A 23,893-nucleotide genomic window follows, 5' to 3' on the forward strand; every position below is an offset into this window, starting at 1 on the left:
GAGACAGTCATGTGACGCACAGCTGCGCTTTACGGCCGCCAGCGCCGCAAAACACCGGAAGTGAGTGTGCAGGTTGCTGAGGACGTTTCCGGTGGTGGCAATCCGGTGTTTCTTTCACATTTTCTGGGTAGCAGGTTTTGGACTCTCGGCAGACATGAGGGACGTGACCGCATTTCTACAGCAGCAGCAAAGCCAGAGCTCGTCACCCGAGGTGGCCGGAGTGTGGCACCGAATGGAGGAACTCTACAATAAGAAGTGAGAGGGGACACCGACATACATTGTGTATTATAGACTGTATACTACATAGACACTGCCATATACATACTGTACATTGATATACACTGCCATACATTGTGTACTATAGACTGTATACTACATGGACACTACCAAATACATACACCGTCATACATTGTGTATTATAGACACTGACATACATAGACTGTATACTACACAGACACTACCATATACATACTGCACAGTGATATACACTGCCATACAATACATACACTGTATACATGACTACACGTTCATATACTGCCCAATTTTATACACACACACACTATATTGCCAAAAGTATTGGGACGCCTGCCTTTATACACAAACTTGCATCCCAGTCTTAATCTGTAGGGTTCAATATTGAGTTAGCCCACCCTTTGCAGCTATAACAGCATCAACTCTTCTGGGAAGGCCGTCCACAAGGTTTAGGAGTGTGTCTATGGGAATGTTTGACCATTCTTCCAGAAGCCATTTGTGAGGTCAGGCACTGGTGTTGGATGAGAAGGCCTGGCTCGCAGTCTTTGCTCCATTTCATCCCAAAGGTGTTCTATCGGTTTGAGGTCAGGACTAGGGATGAGCTCCGGCGTGTTCGCAGTCCATGTGCAGAGCTCGCCAGGAAGTCTGCACGGCGCTGCGCTAACCACAGGCAGGGAGACATTGTCGCGATGCTCGGCTGCCGAGATCGGAAATGTCTCCCTGCCTGTGATTGGCGCAGCGCCGTGCAGACTTCCTGGCGGGCTCTGCACGTGGACTGCGAACACGCCGGAGCTCATCCCTAGTCAGGACCCTGTGCAGGCCAGTCAAGTTCCTCCACCCCAAACTCGCTCATCCATGTCTTTATGGACTTAGAATTTCCCAGACTTGCTTTGTACGCTGTTGCGCAGTCATGTTGGAACAGGAAGGGGCCATCCCCCAAACTGTATTCACAAAGTTGGGAGCATGAAATTGTCCAAAATTTCTTGGTATGCTGACACTTAAAGCGGTGGTTCACCCTAAAAAAACAAGTTTCTACCATGAAATCCAGCATACTAGCGTGAGCTACAGTATGCCTTTATTTTATTTTTTTGCGCCGCACTCACAGTTTAATCCCGTAGTCACATTTCAAAATCTCCGCGGGGAATGGGCGTTCCTATGCAGGGGGAATATGATTGACGGCCGGCTATGGCGCATCACGCTTCCCGAAAATAGCCGGAGTAGGACTCGGCTCTTCACGGCGCTATACGGCGCCTGCGCAGACTTGCAGCTGACTGCGCAGGCGCCGTGAAGAGCCAAGTCCTATTTCGGCTATTTTCGGGAAGTGTGACGCGCCATGCCGGCCGTCAATCATGTTCCCTCTGCATAGGAACGCCCATTCCCCGCGGGGAGTCTGAAACGTAACTACGGGATTAAACTGTGAGTACGGCGCCAAAAAATAAAATAAAGGCATACTGTAGCTCGCGCTAGTATGCTGGATGGTATGCTAGAAAAAAAATATTTTTTTAGGGTGAACCCCCGCTTTAAGGATTCCCTTCACTGGAACTAAGGGGCCAAGCCCAATCCCTGAAAAACAACCCCACACTATAATCCCCCCTCCACCAAATGATTCGGACCAGTGCACAAAGCAAGGTCCATAAATACATGGGTGAGCAAGTTTTGGGATGGAGGAACTTGATTGGCCTGACCTCAACCACGAAAGAACACTTTTGGAACACAAGACTGCAAGCCAGGCCTTCTCGTCCACGTTATTGCCTGACCTCACAAATGTGCTTCTGGAAGAATGGTCAAATATTCCCATAGACACTCCTAATCCTTTAATAGTTTTTTTCTTTAAATAACAAACATGTCATTCTTACCTCCACTGTGCAGCTTGTTTTGCACAGAGTGGCTCGAACCTGGTCTTCTGGAGTCCCTCGGCGGCTGTCTCGGCTTCTCTCCGCAGGAACTCAACACCTTCCTGCGAGCAAGCTTGCATGGTGTTGAGTTCTTGCGGGCGCGCTCCTGTGATATAGCCGCTCACTGTATCACTTGATCCCGCCCCCCTACACGCCGCGTCATTGGATGTGATTGACAGCAGTGCGAGCCAATGGCTGCGCTGCTTTCAATCCATCCACTGTAACCAATCAATGCCCAGGATGAGTGGCAAAGAGGATGTCGGGGGGCCTGCGCGGGACTTTCGAGGGGTCAGGTGAGTAAAACGGGGGGGGGGGGGTATTGTCGGATGTTTTTTCACCTTAATGCATAGAATGCATTAAGGTGAAAAAGCGTTTACCTTTACAATCTCTTTAAAGGCAGGCATCCCTATACTTTTAGAAATATACCGTGTCTTTAATATATATAATATAATCGACTGATATACACTGTCCCTATACTGCCATACAAATCCTACACATTTTCCCTGCCCATATATTGGCATACAAACCCCATTGTCACTGGGAGGAATAGTGCCCCATCACTGGTGGAAGGGGGCCCCATTGTTGGGTGTCAGTGAGAGGAATAGTGCTCAAAGGGCTGGATAAAGGTAAGCAGTGGTTTGGAGTAAAGGAATGAGCAGTACTTACCTTCTGGTCTCCTGAAGCAGCTCCCATCCATTGATCACAGGCTTTCCAGTTATACTTGCAAAAGAAGAGACCTTTCTCACTGCTGGTGCTGCCAAAACACTGCTTCAGTTTCTTCTCATGTACTGTTCTTTTCATGAAATGTGCAGTTGGAATTAAATTGACAGAATATTGCATGTAGTTCCGGCTATCTGATTTGTGACCGCAGCAAACACATTTTATTTTTAGGTTATGGCATCAACTGACTCTGCAACTGCTGGACTTTGTGCAAGATCCTGAGTGCGCTAAAGGAGATGGACTTATCAAGGTAAGGATGGTATCTCATACAAGACCAGTTAATTTTGGAGGAAAGCAAGCAATTCTTTCTCTTGTCAGTTCAGTCTGGTCATAAGAAAATCACTTGATTTCCCCTTCCACTCAAAGCAGCATGGATGGAGGAATCTCGACTGGTGGGTATTGTATTCAAGCAGCCACAGCAGTGGGTGGTGTCAGAGTGCAGCCAATGTTCAAGTACTCAATCTGTTATAGTCAATATTCAGCTGAGAACTTTCCATCCTACTCCTTCAGTTTTTACATTGGCTTTGTGTTGCCAACAGAGAAACCTGGATCTCAAATTTATCTGATTCAGCAGGAATCGGCTGAAATTTGTGCTGTGCATCCATCGTTAACATCAGTATTTTTCAAATTTACATCCCTGTAATGAGAAACCAAAATTGGGAATAGCACTGTACTATGGCAAATAAGTGACACTCAACCTTGGGTGTAAAAACAAGTATTTATTCCATTGGGGATGAACGTAAAAATTGAGGCACACAGCAGTCACGAAACAGCCAACCAGTTGACATAGAGAACCACAGCATGAGATTTGAGTACCTGGAGACTAAAGCCACATCGATGACCAGGTAGCTCCTGTGTATGGAGGAGGCCAACTGCGCTTGTTGGGGGGGGGGGGGTTTGAAAAAGGTGACCACTATCAGAAGGTACCAGGCTGAGGTGGTAATGTATTGCCTCGTACACACGATCAGAATTTCCGATGAAAAAGTCCGACTGACTTTTTCCATCGGAACTTCCGACCATGTGTATGCCCATCAGAGTTTTTCCATCGGAAATTCCGAGGAATTCCATTGGAGTTTACATAGAGAACATGTTCTCTTTTCCTTCGTCAGAATTCCGATGTGAGTTTGGTCGGGCAAAAGCCAATCGTGTGTACGAGGCATTACCCAGACTGTCGAGGGGGAGCAGGAATATCTCAGCCTGCATGGGTGACAGGCTGGAGACGGCAGGATGGATGAACAGTGACCTGGGGCACCATGAAGTGACGGTCTGCTGGGATCTGCATTCGTCGCCCAGAAATGAAATCATGGGTCGGCGGGAATAGATATTTACCAGAGTTGTCACGGAAGGAATACTGGCCATGAGTAATAAACTGGCATGTCAGGCAGCCCCGTTTCCTACACTGTCAAGTCAAATGACTTCTAATGTCTATTGTACTGTCTTTTTAGGTATGCTCGGGGCAATGCGATTTCTGAGGGTCTGCCCTCTTAAAAACAACCTGAGGAACTGGCAGTAAGTTTGGGGTCAGACCGAAGGATGGCCAATTTTTTTGATAATGTTAGTGATTGCCATTAAAACCCCTGATAAATCTAGCGTTGGGCCCAGAGGGAACAATTGTGGTTTTCGTGTTTGGATGCCCTGTTTGACGAGATTCAAAAGACTCCTGGAGAAGTGTGTTGGGATAGTCCATGCCAATGTGTGTTCTTTGAGCGCTTGTGATCAATGGGGTTTTAAATGGTTACATTTGTGGAGAGTGGAGCATCATGGATGACATAGGTGCCCGGTCCCTTCCCCCTCCTTTCCACCCCTTCCCAGTCCTATATATTTCTTTGGTATCCACTTCCGATGAGTTTTATGACCTGAAGAAGGGTCTATGCCCGAAACATGTAGTCACTGATGTCGGCATTCCTTTCCCCCCTTGCCTTTCAGGCTTCAGCGCCCCTGGACCGGCTCCCATGCCTGACTTTGTCTACAGTTGTTGGATCTTTTCAACTGTCTCCTGTTAGCCTGTGACATAATTTCTGGACGACGAATGCAGATCCCAGCAAACTGTCACTTCCTGGTGCCTCTGGCCACTGTTTATCCATCCTGGTATCTCCAGCCTGTCGCCTACACATGTTGAGATATCTCTCCATTCCCCCCCAATGGTCTGGGTTACAGTAACGCCTGGGAACTTCTGACTGTAGTCATCTTTTTCATCTTGCCCCCCAGCGCGGTTTGGCTTCTCTTCACACAGGAGCTCCCCTGTCATCTATGTGGCTTCAGCCTCCATGTCCTTGCATCTCATGCTGTGGTTCTCTATGTCCATTGGTTGGCTGTTCCATGACTGCTGTATGCCTTAATTTTTACCTTCATCCCCAATGGAATAAATGCTTTTGTTTCTACACCCAAGGTTGAGTGTCACTCATTTGCCATGGTACAGCTCTATTCCCAAAGTCTCATTGGTCTTTTAGTTTGGGACAGCTGCGTCCTCAGTTTGGCAGTCCTTATTCACTTGGGCAGTTGCCAATGCACCTGGATCGTTGTTTGTTTACATCCCTGTAGTGACTGTTCAGATTTAAATTGTTTTATAAATGGCTGTAATGTATGTAATTCTATTCTATTGTCTTTCCACAGCTTTACGAAAACTTTATCAGTGATTTTGAGCACAGGTAAGAGCACATCCTTTTACTAGGCAATGTCCAACAACTTTGTTGCTGCTTATCTGACCTGCACAGTCTCTCTTGAATGTAAAAGCATCTGCTGGAATAGCTAGCTAAGCTCAGGCTAAGTTATAGGAGAATTTCATTTTTTTTTTTTAGGAACTCGAGTCATTTTCAAAAAGCCTCTTTTACTATAAATATTAGTTCTATTAAGTGAAGGAGTCGTATTTTAGTTTGGCCATTATTGCAGTTATAAGGACTCATTATGCACCTACCTACGTATACGAATAGAGCAGATAGTACACAACTTACAGCCAATGTATGAATTACCCTGTATGGCCACTTTGAGGTACACCTGTCTAGTATAAATAATGTTGGACCCCCTTTAACCTTCATAACAGCTTACATTTCTGTTGCATAAACTCAAGAAGGTGCTACAAATGATCCTTATGGATTTTAGTCAATGCTCATGTTCCACCCAGGATTCATGTTGTGTTAGCCAAAATGTGTATACTTGCCTATTTTCAACACTATCCAGTCATGTGATCCCCTGTGTCATCCAGTGGGGGCTACAGGGGAGAGGAGAGGGCACTCAGCTGCTGGGAGTGGTGAAGTCATCCATAGAGTTCCATGTACCCACTGTTGTCAGTGCTCCCTACTTTCCTGCAGCCCCCGCTGACACAGATCACATGACTGGAGCAGGCTTAAAACCAGTAACTATACTCCTATTTTAACACAGGTTAATCAGCATAGGTAGCTGGATGGGGAGGGGGCATTTTAAGGCTAGATAGTGTTAGCCAGGAATTCTGCTTTAACCCTTTGCCAACCGTATAACATAGATATACGGTGGCAAGGTGGCTCTGCTGCACCAGATCACATGCCTAATATGAGATTTAGTACTTCCAGATAGGGGGCGTGCAACCGACCGGGCTCTGCTGTGACTTTACACAGTAGATGCCGATCAGTGGGTGCCTCCCAATAGATCAGCACCCACCGATCGTTCAGAGCACACAAGTAATGCATTTACTTTCCCTGCAAAGATGGGAATAAAATCAAATACTTCCCCTAGTAAAAACACCACACACTGTTCACATAAACACTGGCTAGGCACACATTTTAACCCTTTGAGCAAGTGTCATTAGTAAAGTGACAGTGTATATTTTTTGCACTGGAAGGGAAGAAGGCACCAAACCGGCATAGTGTAGCACAATTTATTAAGTAAAATACCATATAAAACAAATGGAACTCTCAAGGGGAGGGGGGGGGGGGGTGACAGTCTGCAGTGGATTTCAATGAGATGGGAGCTGTGTTGCTAGTCCTTGGTGGAGAAGAAAGCCGGCTGTGGTGGGGAGCAAGATGAACCTGGAGTCTGTGCAGGGAGACTGGTGTCAAGCTGCCCTATGTGGCTGTGATGGTATATCCAGAAATCGAAAGTCCGCCCAAAGACAATGTGTCCAGCTGTAGTAGTGAGAGGAGCTGTCAAGCAATCGGGCTGATGGAGGCGTGGTCAAGCTTCCGAGATGTGTCCCAATTGGCTCACACAGCATTTGGACTGACGGCTCCTCTCACTGCTTCAGCTGGACATTGACTGATGACCAATCCTATACTTCAATTCGTACATCAATATTCTTGGCACAATATTAAGTCCGTTAATGTTTATTTAAACCAATCATGTTCAAAAGTATAATTTTGCATCATTCACATTAAGCTCTAAATCCTTGTCAATTTTCCCACCACCTTCAGATTTTCACATACTCATTTATGTTCTTTCCTTCTCATTCATATTCATTTTTTTTTTTTCAGGATTAACCCATTGTCTCTGGTTGAAATAATCCTTCATGTAGTGAGACAAATGACAGGTGAGATTTTTTACACTAATATTGCAAATAACCTGGGTTAGAGCCGGTTCACACAGGGACGACCTGTCAGGCGCCTGACAAGTCACGGTCCGCTCTATTCAATGGAGCCGTTCTAATAGGAGCGACGCAAGTCTCTCCGATTTAGAAAAAGGTTCCTGTGCGACTCGGGGCGACTTGCATTGACTTCAATACAGAAGTCATTTTGCAAGTTGCCTTTCAAGTTGTCTTGAGATTGCCTTGCCAAGTCACCCCCAAAGTCATGCCGCCAGTGTGTGAACCAGCTCTAAGAGTGTTCTTTCAACCACTGGCTGGAAGACCAGGATTTTAAAACCTTCCCATCCACCTTGGCGTCACAAAAAGTTCTGACCACTGGGCGGGGGGTGGATATTAGCCAATCACCTGACCACTGTGATAGGCTCTCACAGTGGTCACATGATTGAGAGTTAGTCCCCGCCAGCTGCCGATCATTGGTGGTGACCAAGAGCTGTGATCTCAGTACAGACACATTAGCCACCCAGTGACTGATGTGTGCGGCCTGTGAGTGTTAAAGGCCACCCCATTGCCGCTGCACATATGCGTTGGGCATTCGTAAAGGGATTAAGCACGTTGCCGAATGCCATAGCTGTAAAGCGGTCACTTTGACAGCATGCCAAAAACATGTTGGCTATCTATTTATTTACTCGTTGCAGTCTCATTTTGTATATTTTACCAAAAACTGGGAATTGTTTGTGTTTACTAAAGCAACGTTTTTTTACTGACAAAACGTGCGCTAATGGTACTATCATCATTTTATTCTCCTACTTTGCTTTCAAAATATAATTTATTTATTTATTTTTGTGGGGGGCTAAGTAATCCTCAGGCTTAAAATGTGTATGTTAAAGTGGTTGTAAACCCTTACAGACCATGTTATGCTGTATGTCAGGCTTACCTGTAGCTACCCAGGATATCTCCTAAGCCTGTACGATTTCAGAGATATCCTCTGTCCCCTGCATGTGCCAAAGTCATTGGCACACGCGCACTGGGGAAAACTGAAGCAACGGCATGTATGTGCCGTTACCGGTGGCTACCGCGTGCATGCGTGGGAGTGATGTCATTGCGGCTTTGGCCAATCACTCCGGGAGAGATGTCGCCGCCGACACTTGTCAGTTTTTATTGCTGTCTGTGGCCCCCCCAAGGAGATTCACCCTATTTGTCCTGTTTAACATTATCATTGAAAGTGAAATAAAAAAAAAATTACCCAAGTTTTGGGCTGTCCCCAGAAAAGTAATAGAAGGGAAATCTTCTTATGGGTACACTAGTTCTGGTGTCCTGGAGGTCCCCAAGATATTCCCTTGATTTACAGGGATTTCCTCTCACTTCCTGTTTGGCTATGAGACTGAAAGTGAAGGGAAATCTTCGCAATGGGACATAGATGGGCGAAGAAAAAAAAAAAAACCTGACAAGGTTAATAACCTCCCTTTTTCTATCCAAAATGGGAAAAAAATTGTCTATAGTTCCATGTTAAGGACTTGTCAGGTATATGACATTTTAGAGACCATTATTCTGTACTGTATAAACTTTTTTTTTTTTTTTTTTTTCTTCCCTAGATCCCACAGTAGCACTTAGTTTTCTAGAAAAGACTCGGGAGAAGGTAAGCAGATTTTTGTAGTTTGTTTATATTTACTAAATGATGCTTAAAGTGGAAGTGCAGGCTAATCTGAAATCTGCTCCCACCCCAATTCTAAAGTTGGATACACACTATACAAGTTTTGTTCAATTTTCTTTTAGATTTTACCTTCAACTATATGTAGTGCAAGGGTCTGACTGATTGCATAAAAATGTAAAGTGTTTAGGTTTGATCTCCTATCATACGGTTTTGGTAAATTTTAAAGGAAAAAAAATCTAAAGAGAATTGTATAGTGTGTATCCAGCTTAAAGGGTCACTAAAGGAATTTTTTTTTTTTTTTAGCTAAATAGCTTCCTTTACCTTACTGCAGTACTGGTTTCATGTCCTCATTGCTAGTTTTTGCTTTGATGTTGCTGTAAAACTGCTCTGATCTCCACACTTTCTGCTTGTCTGTTTCCTTATAACCATCATACTGGGAGCTTTTCACAATGGTCTAAGCTGTACATTATATGATTGAATGTAATCTATTTTTAAAAGGAATCGGTTAACTTTTATGTCTCTATACCCTGTAAACAGTCATTTCAGCAAAATTTTTTTCCTTTAGTGATCCTTTAAGACCTATACTGACTAGTCTGTAGAGGAAATCCGTCTACTTACCTATTCTAAGGGCACTCTGGTCCAGTCACATGATCAGCTTCCAGGTTTCAGGGGAGAGGAGAGAGCAAGGGAAATGGCTGCAATGCCTGGGTGGTGATGACACCCATAGGCTACCTGTTTGTTGTCCCTCCTCTCTTCTAAAGCCGCTACTGCGAGCTGATCACATGACCGAACCAGAGCGCCGAGTAAATACAGTAAAGCTGTAGGGGGCAGCGATAATGCTATATGCATTTTTACTTCAGTTAAACTGAATACATAGTTTAAATGCGTGCATGTTATCTGTTTTTTTTACTTGTCCTAGAATCTGTAATTCTGTTCACCAGTCTTGTAAATCACAAATCTATGCCATACTGGACAGCTAGGCAGCTGACTGCTTTGCAGCTTCCCTTCACAGCTCTTGGCTTTATAGCCTGTCTAGACTAGTGTTTCTCACGTTCAGCCCTCAAGGCACACCAACAGGTCACGTTTTCAGGCTCTCCATTTTTTCTTTCCACCTCAGACTTAACCATTTGCAAAGGAAGGTCGCAAGATTTACCCGCCTTTCATTTGCCCGCCATATCTCCTTCCTGGTTTCGCATCATATGTGGAAATTTTTATATGTAGCTTTTTTTTTTTGTTTGTTTCCCTCTCCCTCCCCCTCTTTCCCCCTCTCGTATTTAAAAATAGCAAGTATGTATTTTATGTACTTTTCCATATTTTTAAACATTTCACCTTTAATTCTTGTAACCCTTATACCCCACCATTTCCCTCCTCCCCCCCCCCCCCACCCCATCCCCTGGGACTCCAGTTGCCTTTCTGTTTCTAACCTTTTTTTTTTTTCCCTCTCTTAATTTTGAGGCTTTCTTATATTGGGTCCATCCTTAAAAATCCGAGAAAGTCTTACCAAGTACTATACCCTATGCACCCATTAGCTCCGCAAATGTCATGGAATTTTTGAACTCCGTCCACTTAGACCAGGTCTTTTCAAATTCCTCTAAACTATCTGAATCACTTAACCTTAGAAATTCTAAGTTTTGAATATAATTCATTTTATTGCACCATTCTTTAATGGGGGGACTTTCCCTTTCTTGCCAGTGACTGGCTATCAGGCTTTTAGCAGCGGTTAACAGGTGGGGTAAAAGACTTTTCTGATATTGTTTCATAGGTAATCTTATCCTCTGATGCAAACATCCCCAGGGATCATCTGGAATCTCTGTGTTCGTTATTTTAGTAATTAATTGTCTAATTCTTCTCCAATACACTTTAATTTTTGGACACTGCCACCATATATGGGCCATGTTTCCGATCTGCCCACATCCGCGCCAGCACATCTCTGAGGCTTCTGCACAGGTGATTTGATCAGTTTCACTGCCTTGGTACTTCCACAACCATTTCATCTGAGGGAAATCCTAAAAACATGACCTGTTGGTGCACCTTGAGGACTGGAATGGAGAAACGATAGTGTAGATAGACCAATGTTCCTCAACTTCAGTCCTCAAGACGCCCCAACAGGTCATGTTTTCAGGATTTTCCTCAGATGAAATGGCTGTGGTAGTTACTAAGGCAGTGAAACTGATCAAATCGCCTGTGCAAAATAATGGAAAGCCTGAAAACATGAATTGTTGGGGCGCCTTGCGGACTGGAGTTGAGAAACATTGGTCTAGACCAGGGACCTCCAACCTAATGGCCTCCAGCTGTTGCGGAACTACACATCCCATGAGGCATTGTAAAACTCTAACATTCACAGACATGGCTAGGCATGATGGGAATTGTAGTTCCTGAACAACTGGAGGGCCATAAATTGGAGACCCCTGGTCTAGACAATGGGGATGATTTAATAAAACTGGAGAGTGAAGAGAATCTGGTGCTGCTGTGTATTGTAGCCAATTGGCTTCTAACTTCAGCTTGCTCAATTAAGCTTTGACAAAAAACAACAACCTGGAAGCTGATTGGTTTCTATGCAGAGCTACAGCAGATTTTTCACTCTTTGGTTTTAGTAAACCCCAAATGAATCCGAATCCTTGGTGCTGGCTCCTTTTACAAAAGAGCAGAAGGAAGGCTGTAATGCTGAACTCACAAATATTAAAGTCCTCTTACTGAGTGTATTTAGTGTCATAGATATGTGTGAGTACAAATGCTTTTGGCATGTTAAAACAGTTTACATATGTGTGTAATAAAGCGTAACACTGGGCAAAATCAAAAGTGGCATATGTGATGCAATATGTCAGTAACCTTAACACTGCAGTTTAGTTCCCTCTGTACGTGTGTTTTTTTTTTTTTTTTTTTTTTACCTTTTGATCCCGCCAGTAGATCCATTATTGTTTCTCTTGCTGTAATAGAATGACAGTGGTGTTGCCTCTGAAACTAAAGGCAAAAAACTAAAACGATATGCAGTACAGGCAGGTTTCTTCACAATATATCCCACCAACGTAAAGCAGCCGGAGTATTTACACATACCTTGCACTCATGTACACTTGTAAAGCCACCCAAACACTACCATAGCCACCAGAATGTCAGCATTCATGATTGACCTTAAACTGATGTCCTGTAAAGGCTTATAATGCATCACCCATGGACCGTTTTGGGTACAAAAGTTTAGCATCTATTTACTCAATGCAACCTCATCTTTTTTCAAAACAATTCAGTAATCTTATAGTATTTGTGTGCAGTAAAATGAACTTTAATATACTTTTTTATTTGTGTTTGAGCCTTTGTGCTAATATCGTGTGAGAAAAAAAATGGAACTACCACCATTTTATTTTCCAGAGTCTCTGCTTTCAGAAAATAGATAATGGGGCTTTAATAGAATTAACAAGCCTAGAATATGCATGTTAACATTTTTTTGTTGTTGTTATTATTTATAATAATTATTATTATTATTATTATTAATAATAAAAAAAGCAAATGCAGAATAATATCTGAAATTCACTCAATTCCCTAGACCTGTTGTAGGCTAAAAATACACAGGGGGGAATTTAACAAAGACTGGATCAGCTGTGTATAGTAACTAATTGGCATCCATCTAGCCTCTTTTTTTCTCCAATCATAACTGAACAAGCTGATTGGTTGCCATGCTAAACTTCTCCAGATTGTCTACTGATGTTTTAGTAAACCTCTTGACACCCCCTCCCACAGCATTTTGAAGGCTGAGTTTGTCAGGCCTGCCCAATGTCTTTTGCTAAATTTGTCAACCATTTCACTCTCGGATCTCCACAGTGTAAAGGCTAATTATTCTGTATTCCAAGATGAGAACTGGGACTTAAAAAAGACAAACAAATTAAAGCTTAAAGTGGTTGATAAGGCTGGACATTTTATACCCAATACCTGTATCTCCCCCGATATACTTGCCTTTCTTCATCCAGAGCGCTGCCTGTCTGCAGTGGCTCTCTCCTCTCTCTGCTTACAGAGGCAGCAGCAGAAGCCATTGGCTCCTGTTGCTGTCAGTCAAATTCGAATCGGAAGTAAGGGGGGGTGGGGGCTATCAGTGAGACACGATGTCTGTGTCAATAGATGCAATCAACATAGCTCGGGAGCGAGCCAGTAGGTGAGCCCTTTAAAGGAAGCTGCTTCTCGGGGCTCACCAGGAAGAGGAACCGCAGAGGAAAAAAGGTTTAGGCCACATAAATAAAGCTGACACTGTAATGACCCCCCGCCACTTGAAATATGTCTCTTCTCAACCCTTGTTGCTTAGACCCCTTTCCCATTGCTAGCATGTCTGCGTTGGCTTTACCGCAGTTATATCGGTGCTTTTAACCCTGCTAGTGATCGAGGAAGGGGGTTAAAACCGCCGCTGCCCATTGATTTCACTGTTCCTGCACTGCCCCAAAGACACTACTTGCAGGACTTTTTTTTTTTTTTTCGATCCTGCAAGCGCAGTGCCCCAGTGTGAAAGCACGTGGCATTTCACACTGGGGAGGCTTGAGAGGTGCTTTACGGGCGCCATTTTTAGCACTAAAATGCCTAAAAAGCACCTTCAGTGTAAAAGGGGTCTTACACTTTCTCTGGACAGAAAAAGTGTAATTCTGTTCCCTGCCTTAGAGGGCCATCACTTGACCAGTTTTCTGTCTGAATATTGATTTATGCAGCCACTGTAATCTCATTTAAACTGTGAACTGCAGATCTAACAGTTGTTGGACTCTATTTCTTAGATTCACTTCAAACATTTATGCCGAAAAAAAAACAAATACTAAGCCTTTTGAAATGTAAGTTCAAATGCAGGACAGTAACTCTGTATGATAAGGCCTAACTGCAAATCTTTTGGGTGTTACTTTTTCCCCCATCCAAGGCAGTGTGACTATGCCCCGGATAGCCTCCTGCTCTTCCTCTTCCAAGGTATGCTGACCCACCTGTGCTCCTTTACCACCCCATTAGGCCCCTTTCACACTGGGGTGGGAGCCACGGTGGCGTTATAGCGGCGCTAAAAATAGCGACGCTATACCGTCGGATTTGCCGCATTATTCGGCCGATAGCGGGGCGGTATTAACCCCCGCTAGCGGCCGATAAAGGGTTTAATACTGCCCGTAATGCGCCTCTGCAGAGGCGCATTGCGGGCGGTATTGCCGCAGTTTCCCATTGTTTTAAATGGGAAGGAGTGGTATACAATACCGCTCCTCTCACCGCTCCAAAGATGCTGCTGACAGATTTTTTTTCTCTCCTGCCAGTGCATCGCCTTAGTGTGAAAGCCCTCCGGCTTTCACATTGAGGTTGCTGGGCAGACATTTTCAGGCGGTATAGCAGCGCTATTTTTAGCGCTGTACCGCCTGAAAAACTCCTCAGTGTGAAAGGGGTCTTACTCTGTTGGAGGCCTCCCTTAGTTGCTGTAATGGAGCAGGGCTTCTGGATATGAAGGGGCATGTGACATCCCCGTGTTCAAACGCTCAGGTCTGAGCTTCAAAACGCCAGGTCCTAACATTGTCAAGTGAGTGTAACGGATAACATTGCACCTTTAATCTTTATCTCAAAGTGCAAGTCTTCTTAATACCTTTTTATTTTATTCAATTTTTCAAATACATAGAAATAACTTTTATAAATGATGTAAGATTACAGTCTTTTTTGATTTTTGATTTTTTTTTTTCTTTACCCCCCCCCCCCAGGTGAAAAGTAGTGATGAGGCAGTGATACTGTGTAGAACCGCAATTGGAGCTCTGAAATTGAACATTGGAGATTTGCAAGCTACCAAGGTATGTGACAGTAATTATTTTACTGCCTGTTTAAAATAATATAACATGTTATTTACTTTACATCCTGCCATCTTCCCACTTCCTCAATGCAAGGGTGACCTCATTGGGCCTATTTTTTCAGGATCCTGGGAACACTAAGGCCCCGTACACACGATAGAATCCATCCGCAGATAAATCCCAGCAAATGGGTTTCTGCGGATAGATCCTATGGTGTGTACACGCCAGCGGATCTGTTTCCGCGGAGAAATCTCCTCTGGGATGGATTCCAGCAGATCGGATATTTGCTGTGATGCACAACAAATCCATCTGCTGGAATCCATTCCAACGGATGGATCCGCTCGTCTGTACAGACTTACCGGATCCATTCGTCCAAAGGGATTCCCCGCACGCGTCGTAATGATTTGACGCATGCGTGGAATTCCTTATATGACAGCGTCGCACCCGTCGCCGCGTCATAATAGCGGCGACGGCGCGACACGTCATCGGCAGAGGATTTCAGCGCGGATTTCAATGCGATGGTGTGTACACGCCATTGCATAGCAATCCTCTGAAATCCTCGAGAGGATTTATCCGCGGATACGGTCCGCTGGACCGTATCTGCGGATAAATCCTCTCGTGTGTATGGGGCCTAAGAAGCTTAAATCTCATAAGATTTACTCCAGCAGTGTGTAGGAGAGACTTTCTGTGAGATTTTGTCCCCTCTGCTTTCATGGGAAAAGGATCAAAGAAGTCATCCTGACCTAACTTAAGCCTCATACACGATCGGACTTCCATCTGACTTTTCCGTGGATTTTTGTCCGAAGGGGCGTTCGCCGTGAATTTGTTCTGCATACACACGGCAGAACTTTTTCAGCCAACAATCACTAAATTACGTGTTTTCAGCTCTTTACCGCCACCCTTTGGGTAACTTCTGCTATTGTCTGATGTTAAGGCTGCATTCACACCTCCGCGACAAGTAACGCCGCGTACGTGGCGTATTTTGCCGCGAATAGTGTAACTTTTTTTTTTTTTTTTTTACAAATCCTTCCCATTGCTTTGTATGGCCGAACGCCAATGCCGCCTGAAAAAAAGGGTCCGGGACTTTTTTTCAGGCGTACGGCGTCTATGAGATGTGAACCATCTCATAGACAGCAATGGGAATTCTCCCCTTCAGCGGCACGAGCGTCCGGCGTCGGGCGTTTTGTCGCGAAGGTGTGAATGGGGCCTAAGCGTTGGTTTGAAGCATGCGTGTTTGTACTTTGGTACACACGATCGGATGATCCTCTATCGGACATTTGTTGGAAAGTTCGAGAGCATTCACAGCGATCATTTGTCTGTTGAAAAACCAACAACAATTGTCCGATGGAGCATACAGACGGTTGGATTGTCCGCTAAAACATGTCTGTCGGACCATTGTTGTCGAAAGTCCGATCGTGTGTATGGGCCTTTAATTTGCCAGACGCCAGGTGCATTTTTTAATGGCAGGGTTTACAACAGACATTTTCATGCAAGGTTTGCTTTAAGCTTGTTTAAAAAAACAAAACAAAAAAAATAAAACCTACATAATCAACTATATGACTTATATTTTCCAATGTATATTTTAATGATGTTATGGTCAAGCATCATTCGTGTATCGCAATGTCATCATGAAAAAACCTAACTGTACTAATAAACATAACGTACAGTGGTTCAGTTGCTTGTGGTGCTCATAAGCCTATCGATCGTATGGTTTACCCCCCAAAAAAAAATATGTTTCTGCTTTTTAAATAACTCTGCAATGATTAGAAGATGTGGGTTTGACCAAATTCTGTGTAGTCTTAATATGTCAACGTATTTATTTTTAGGAAACCATTGAAGGTGTAGAGGAGATGCTTGGAGGACTTGCTGGTGTAACGTCTGTGCACAGCCGCTTTTATGACCTGTCTAGCAAATATTACCAGACCATAGGAAACCATGCTTCCTATTACAAAGATGCTCTGAGATTTCTAGGCTGCACAGAACTTAAAGACCTACCAAGTAAGTTCCCACATTTGTGTTTCATGCATAATATGTAACCTTACAATAAATAAATGTACATGTGTGCTGCTGGTTTTCTACCCAGAAAAAATTGCATGGCAAATAAGAAAATTTCTGTTTGCTGGTAATGTATTTTCTCTAAGGGCCCATTAACTCCTTTCCAGTATGGTTATCATAGTTATATGTGTGTGTGTGTGTGTGTGTGTGTTAACACAATGCAAGTAGTGTTGGTGTTTAGAAATGCAATTTATTTTGAGTGACACCCCTGCACACTAAGGCAGTGCAGCATACATGTTGCAGTAGACTACAATGCATAGTAAAGCTTTACTGCATGTTGTGCGCTGCATTGAGAAAATTATGCATGCCCCCTTTTTGGTGCATTACCCCTCCATTCATTTTCATGTGCTGCCTTAAGGTAACTTGCAAAAAGAGAGAACACACATTAACACAACACAGTTCAGAAATAGAATTTTACCCTATTGCCCTCGGCTAGTTTGGGACACTGTATAATAGGATAATTACTGTCTAGCTCTGAGATCAGCACAACATGAATACTTGGCTACCTGGACATTATTTGGAGGGATTGTGTTTCCATTGGTCTAAGAAGAGAGAATTTCGTAGATGTCTCCCTGTTTGTCCTCACCGAACAAAATAGCAACAGTTTGAGGTGCACAGATGGGATACAATTTTTGCAGAGCCCTCTGTATTTATACCAATTGGAGGGAGAACGTTGTGGCAATTTAGGTCTGCTCAGCCTTGCGGACTTTGGTGTGGTATCAACCAGAACTTTTTTAATTTCTGAATTGTAAAAAATGAGGTCTCCTGCCCTGCCAAAGAGGGCTATGCTAATGCTGTTTGTTTAGCAGTTTTTTGCAGCACAGCTTTATTATGCTGTATATGTATTGAACTGCAGGTCATTTCATGTGTATTTTTTATGCTTCAGTTAGGCAACACTTGCGGGTCTTGTCCCTTCCTCATTATGGGCTTTAAAAGAAGAAGCAGCACAATAATATGCCCTTCTCTGTGTCACTCTGCTCCCTCTCCTATCAGCATGCTTCTTGACCTGCCTCTATCAGTCAGAGTTTTCCTTTTATAGTGGATTGCAAGTGGCTGATATGAGGTCAGATTCATGTACCTATACTGCAGTGCATACATTAAAGAATACATTTAGTGACGTGAATTATTACAGAATACAGAGCCAAGTTGAAAGGAAAACAAAAACGAAGCACAGACAGGCCTCAAAACATTTACGGCCCCTTTCACACATGCGGACTGCTTGTTCTTTTTTCATCCATTCGTTGACAGATAAAAAACAGACTTCTGTGCGTCTGTATGGAAAAATGGATGATTATCCGCTTCTGTCAACATCTATTTTTTTTATTTTTTTTTGGAACGGATTAAAAAAAAAAAAAGATTGGGGGGAATAAAAGGATGTAAACAAACGGTCCACTTTTTCCATGGCACTTGAGTGGTTAAGCATTCTAGCTGGAGGATGTTAAAAACTGGTGTTTTTTCTTAGAAAAAATGTGACTAAACTGATGAAATGAACGGCATGTGTGAAAGGGGACTTGCATTCCAACCTTCTGGCTTTAAGAAACACTTAAAAAAATAAAAAATAATGTAGTCCAGGAAAAAAAATATGAAATCGCTTAAAGGGGTAACGGTTCACCCTAAAAACTACTTTTTCTTATTACACTGGCCCCCCACATTACAATACGATTAAGGCTATTAGTTTTTTTTTTATGCTGTACATACCTTTGTACAGCATATTCACCCGTGGCTTCCGGGTTGCGAGTCCCGCGGGAGTGGGCGTTCCTAACATGTCTGTGATTGACGTTTTGACCAAAAACGAGCTCCCCCCGTCACGTAAGCCGCGTCACGGTTGGCGAAAGGAGCCGAACGGCGATGCGCATGCGCAGTATAGCGCCGACTCGCCGTTCGGCTCCTTTCGCCAACCGTGACGCGGCTTACGCGACGGGGGGAGCTCGTTTTTGGTCAAAACGTCAATCACAGACATGTTAGGAACTCCCACTCCCGCGGGACTCGCAACCCGGAAGCCACGGGTGAATATGCTGTACAAAGGTATGTACAGCATAAAAAAAAAAAATAATAGCCTTAATCGTATTGTAATGTGGGGGGCCAGTGTAATAAGAAAAAGTAGTTTTTAGGGTGAACCACCCCTTTAATTCTGAGGTAAATATTACCATGTACTTTGCAGCAAAGAAATCATCATGGACTGCCAATTTATTAAAAAAAAAAAATGACAAAAAAAAAAGTGTAAAATCCAAACAATGCAATGCAAAAGTTAGCCAAAAGTGGACATGCAGGGGAACAGACTGACGCGTTTCACATCATGGTTAGACGCTTACTCATGGCTATGGTCAGAGGGCGGGAGCGTTCTATTGGTGGTGCAGGGCTTAGAGCGGTACACTTTTTATCATGTGCTTTGCAGTTCTAAAACCTCTGCACCAGATTACATCCTGGAAAATTATGTCGTCATCACCAAACATCCTTTCAATTAATGGAATAAGAAAAGTGTCCAAAATCTCAATATAAACTTGTACAGTCATTGAAGATTCAATGACTGTCATCTCCCCCGTACGTTTACCTGACACCTAAACGGGGAAAAAACAAGGTTACAGCGGGCTAAAGAAATGTTATCATGGGCTATGAATGACTGGATGGAAGTGTTATTCGGTGATGAAGCCCCAATCTGAATTGGGCAGGGTGATGATGCTGGAACTTTTGTTTGGTGCCTTTCCAATGAAATGTGTGAGGATGACTGCCTGTAGAAAACATGCAAATTTCCACAATCATTGATATGGGGGGTTGCATGTCAGGTAAAGGTTATGGAGGAGATGAGTCATTAAATATTCAATAAATGCTCAAGTTTTTATATTGAGATTTTTCCATCAATTGAAAGGATGTTTGGTGATGACATTTTTTCAGGATGTAATCTGATGCAGATGTTTGTTTTACAACTGCAAAGTACATGGTGATTCCATAATATTTTCCTCAGAATTGAGTGAGTCCATATTTTTCTTTCTCTGCATAAACAGACTAGACTAGTGTTGTTTTTGTGTATGTTTTGTTTTTTAAGTGTTTGTTTCTTAAAGCCAGAAGGTTGGAATGTTGGAAAATACTTTTGTGGCTTGTCTAATTCTTTTTTATTTTACACAATTAAACAATTGAATGAACACTTTCCCAGAGTGGTGATTCCATACTTTTTGCCAGGGGTTGTAGTTTCTACTTCATTGAGAGTCTGATGTAACTTGTTGCTATATTTTGGTTGCAGTATCAGAACAGCAAGATAGAGCCTTTACACTTGGCCTAGCTGGATTACTTGGTGATGGGGTCTATAACTTTGGAGAACTGGTAAGTTCCTTCTGATGGTATGGTAATTGGTACATGTTGATGTATTGATGTGTGTGTTGCTTCCTAAACTGTAAACTAAGTAGGGCAGATGACTTTATTAACAGTTTTAATAAATTCACACATTAAGACATTTTGATCTTATCTGCAGTTGATGCATCCAGTCTTGGAGTCGCTGCGTACCTCTGATCGTAAATGGCTGATAGACACACTCTATGCCTTCAACAGCGGTAATGTGGAGACATTCCGAGCCCTGAAAACGGCATGGGGACAGCAGGTGAGAATCAACTTTGTAGAAAAAAATAGCTTATTTTTTGCTTCACTATGTATGTCTTAATAAATATAAATAAATATATATAATATAATTTATTATTATTATTTATTCCCCCTGTTAGCCCGACCTTGCTGCCAATGAAACACTTTTGCTTAAGAAGATTCAGCTGCTATGTTTAATGGAGGTGAGATGTTTGTTAAATATTACTTTTGATGTGTTGTAGGAAGTGTGTACGGTTTGTGTTTATGTTGATGTTGCATTTTCTTTTGTTTCATCTTTAGATGACGTTTACACGACCTGCGAATCACCGCCAGCTAACCTTTGAAGAGATCGCAAAGAGTGCGCAAGTCAACGTTAATGACGTGAGTTCAGACTGTTTTAGTGTATGGTAGTCCTATATTTGCTTATTTTATGATAAAGTGATCTACACTAAAGAACGTGTATAAATATATAAACCTTGTAAGAGATTTGGAGATGTACATGTAAATGTTGTTGGCTTCATACGTCTGTGTATAGTTTGTAAAAGAATGTGTAAATGAGGGTGGCTAGCTTTGCTCTTCACACATTTCACTAGCTTCCTGCTTTGTTGTGCTGCACGGTGACTGTGCTTCACTGTTATTCTCTCAGTAAAAATTTGGGGTTCATATCTGACCTGACTGGTAACTCTCAATCAGTTTAAGGCCCTGTTCACACTTATGGATGGGCCTAATAGTGATTGGATGTGGGAGACCCAACGGGGGCTTCAAGCAATTTGCTGTGGGCAGAAGCCCCATTGACAGCAATAGAATCCTGAGAGCTCCCTCAACTGTTTGCAACCTTTCACATGTAATCGCTTTCACAGCGAATTATCTGCGAGTGATTGGCCCTGGACCATGTGTGTCCGCTCCATAGGGCAAGGGTAGGGGGGGGGGGATTGCCCCCTCCCTGGAATAGAGAAGCAATGCCACACACTGCAGGGGTGTCAGGCCAGCACCCCCACAAGTGAATCGGGGCGGCTCAGGCAGTGCAAAGGCGTGGTGACAGGGCAGCCAGGAGAGCCGATCTGTGAGTGTGCGGGGGTGCCCAGGCCAGGTGGAACGTACCACTACACGGAGTGACATCCAGAGCCGGCCGAGCGGTGCGGAAGAAAGACTCTCCTCCTATACCGGGGAAGGAGAGAGAGAGACAGTGAGCAGCGCTGAACGGAGGAAGGAACTGCTGGAGTTAACCAGCAGGTGATAGGTTGCTAGGTGGTCTTGCCCAACCAATCATTATCTTTGGTAATATGAAAAATAACTCCATCAGTTCCCGCGCTGCCGTGTCTCTGGCTGCATAATTAAGGTAGGAAGGGGGCTGCCACAGTCTGTGTAACGAGCAGGGGGTCCAGAGGTGCTGTGTAATGTAAAGGGGGCTAGAGCAGCGGGGTGCTGTGTAATGTAAAGGGGTCCAGAGGTGCCGTTGTGGAGAGTGGGTACACAGTAGTGACAAAGATATTGAAAGATGCAGGGGGGGGGCGCTTTTAACCCCCGCTAGCGGTCGAAGAAAGGGTAAAATGTGACTGTATCACCGCTGCCGAATCGCTCCCCCTTGAAAAATTTCAGCGGACGCCCATGCCCTGGACACAGTCTGATTATCTTTCAATGATTGGATGCAATCTATTAACAGTTACATGCAAGTGAAGGCAAATAGCTGAGGGAGCTGTAATCCTCTCATTGTTTTCAGTGGGACTTCCTCTTGCAACTAGTTGCCAGGAACCCCCCTGGGTCTTCTGCATCTAATCGCTAATGGCCCCATTCACAGGTGTAAATAGGTCTTTGCAGCACTTGTATCGACAGGAAAACATCATATTACCAGATATACAAATGACCACTAGAGGGAGTATTTTCAATTCTGACATACCATTATCAAAATGGGGAACAACAGTCAAGTGAACATTGTTTAAAAAGTATCTTTACAAAATCATTCTGTGTGGGTTTCCTCTTACTACCCGTGTAAAAACTATAATGTATCCAGAACTAGAATACACATTGAAAGATTGAAGCAAAATAAGAGTCTAATACTGAAAATACATTTTTCCTTGGTCTTTTCAAATGGTACTGAACTGAACACCATCTCTTTGCTTCTGAAAGGTGGAGATGCTGGTTATGAAAGCACTGTCTGTTGGTTTGCTGCGGGGCAGCATCGATGAAGTAGACAAGCGAGTACACATCACATGGGTCCAGCCTCGGGTTCTTGATCTCCAACAGGTAATGTGATAGCTTGTAAAGGTTTCAGTTTGCCAATGATCTGCATTCACAGCCAAATTTTTTTGGACTTCTGGTAAATGACTTGTGGACTTCAGGAAAATGAAAAACTTGCATTTATACTGTACTTGTGGACAAAGCCTGACTACTTTCCCTGGCTGCTGTACGTACTAAATCTACATATTTGCCATGAATATTTTCCTAATGAATATAACGCTGTAAAAATGCAGGTCAAAGGCTCTCCGCTTTTAAACGGCACTATCGGAGGTAGATTGCACACAATCAGCTTCACCTAAAATAGGGGGGATAGCTTAATGAATATGGCTATAGTGGAGTAGTTGGTAAAGCTTGCAGTAAGTTGCATTATTGGTCATTTGGAGGATTTTCTTTGCACAGTCGTCGTTCCCTTGTCAGTGGTAGCAATTCACTAATGAGTGGTGTTTTTGTTGGGGGATGTGCATTCACCCCCTAAATCTTATCTAGTTCTAATGACTTGCGTTTCCCTAAGCTTTTTTCCTGATATGCCTCTTTTTTTTTTTTTGTCTCCTAGATCAAGGGTATGAAAGACCGTCTAGAGTTTTGGTGCACAGACGTGAAGAGCATGGAGATGTTGGTAGAACACCAAGCCCACGACATCCTGACGTAGAATCCATCCAATCCAGGACCAGAGATTGCAACAATCATTTCTCTGCCACAGGAATCTGCTGTATTGTCAGCACAATTTGAGAATTAAATCAGGACTCATTTGGGAGCAGTACAGTCCAGTACCTCCGATATCTGAGGCGTCTGACAAGCTTCCTGACTCTATGTAAAGGATTCAGCCTCTGTTACGTTTTAGGGTTTGTGTCTGCACTGAGATGGCAAATAAACTAATTTCTGTAAAATTCTTTACTGTTGTCATCACATAATATATCAGATCGCAGCATGCACTACAGTAATCTGCAAGATGAATATAAACTTATGCAGTTGTCATTTTATGCCACTAACATGCTCATTCCTTTTTAAGAGTTGTATGTTTCTTTTCTTTTTTTTGCTAGCTTTAGTTAAATTACTTTCTGTGCCTTTTTTATTAGAGTAAAACAAAAAAGGGAAAAGGTGTATAATGAAAAAATCTTATTTGTGAAAACGGTTACAAAAAGGTGAACTTATTCTTTAATATGTTACAGATGCACTGGCCTCCGCCCAGTCCCGGTTTTGACAGTGAGCGGGGGATCTTCACCCCCGGCTCACTGTCGCAATCTAA

The 23,893-nt window shown here is 43.3% G+C and overlaps 1 protein-coding gene across 1 annotated transcript; it reads left to right on the top strand.

Annotated features, from left to right (window-relative positions):
• Positions 1–48: 48 nt before the first annotated feature.
• Positions 49–23,538, top strand: PSMD13 (proteasome 26S subunit, non-ATPase 13). The gene is made up of 13 exons (XM_040328439.1): positions 49–255; positions 3,039–3,117; positions 5,481–5,515; positions 7,310–7,365; positions 8,952–8,995; positions 14,701–14,787; positions 16,611–16,782; positions 20,078–20,157; positions 20,306–20,431; positions 20,550–20,612; positions 20,710–20,790; positions 22,537–22,653; positions 23,201–23,538. The coding sequence occupies exons 1-13, from the start codon at positions 155–157 to the stop codon at positions 23,294–23,296; spliced, it is 1,137 nt and encodes a 378-aa protein (XP_040184373.1). The 5' UTR covers positions 49–154; the 3' UTR covers positions 23,297–23,538.
• Positions 23,539–23,893: the final 355 nt, after the last annotated feature.

The sequence above is a fragment of the Rana temporaria genome, chromosome 11, assembly GCF_905171775.1.
Source record: "Rana temporaria chromosome 11, aRanTem1.1, whole genome shotgun sequence".
Taxonomy (NCBI): domain Eukaryota; kingdom Metazoa; phylum Chordata; class Amphibia; order Anura; family Ranidae; genus Rana; species Rana temporaria.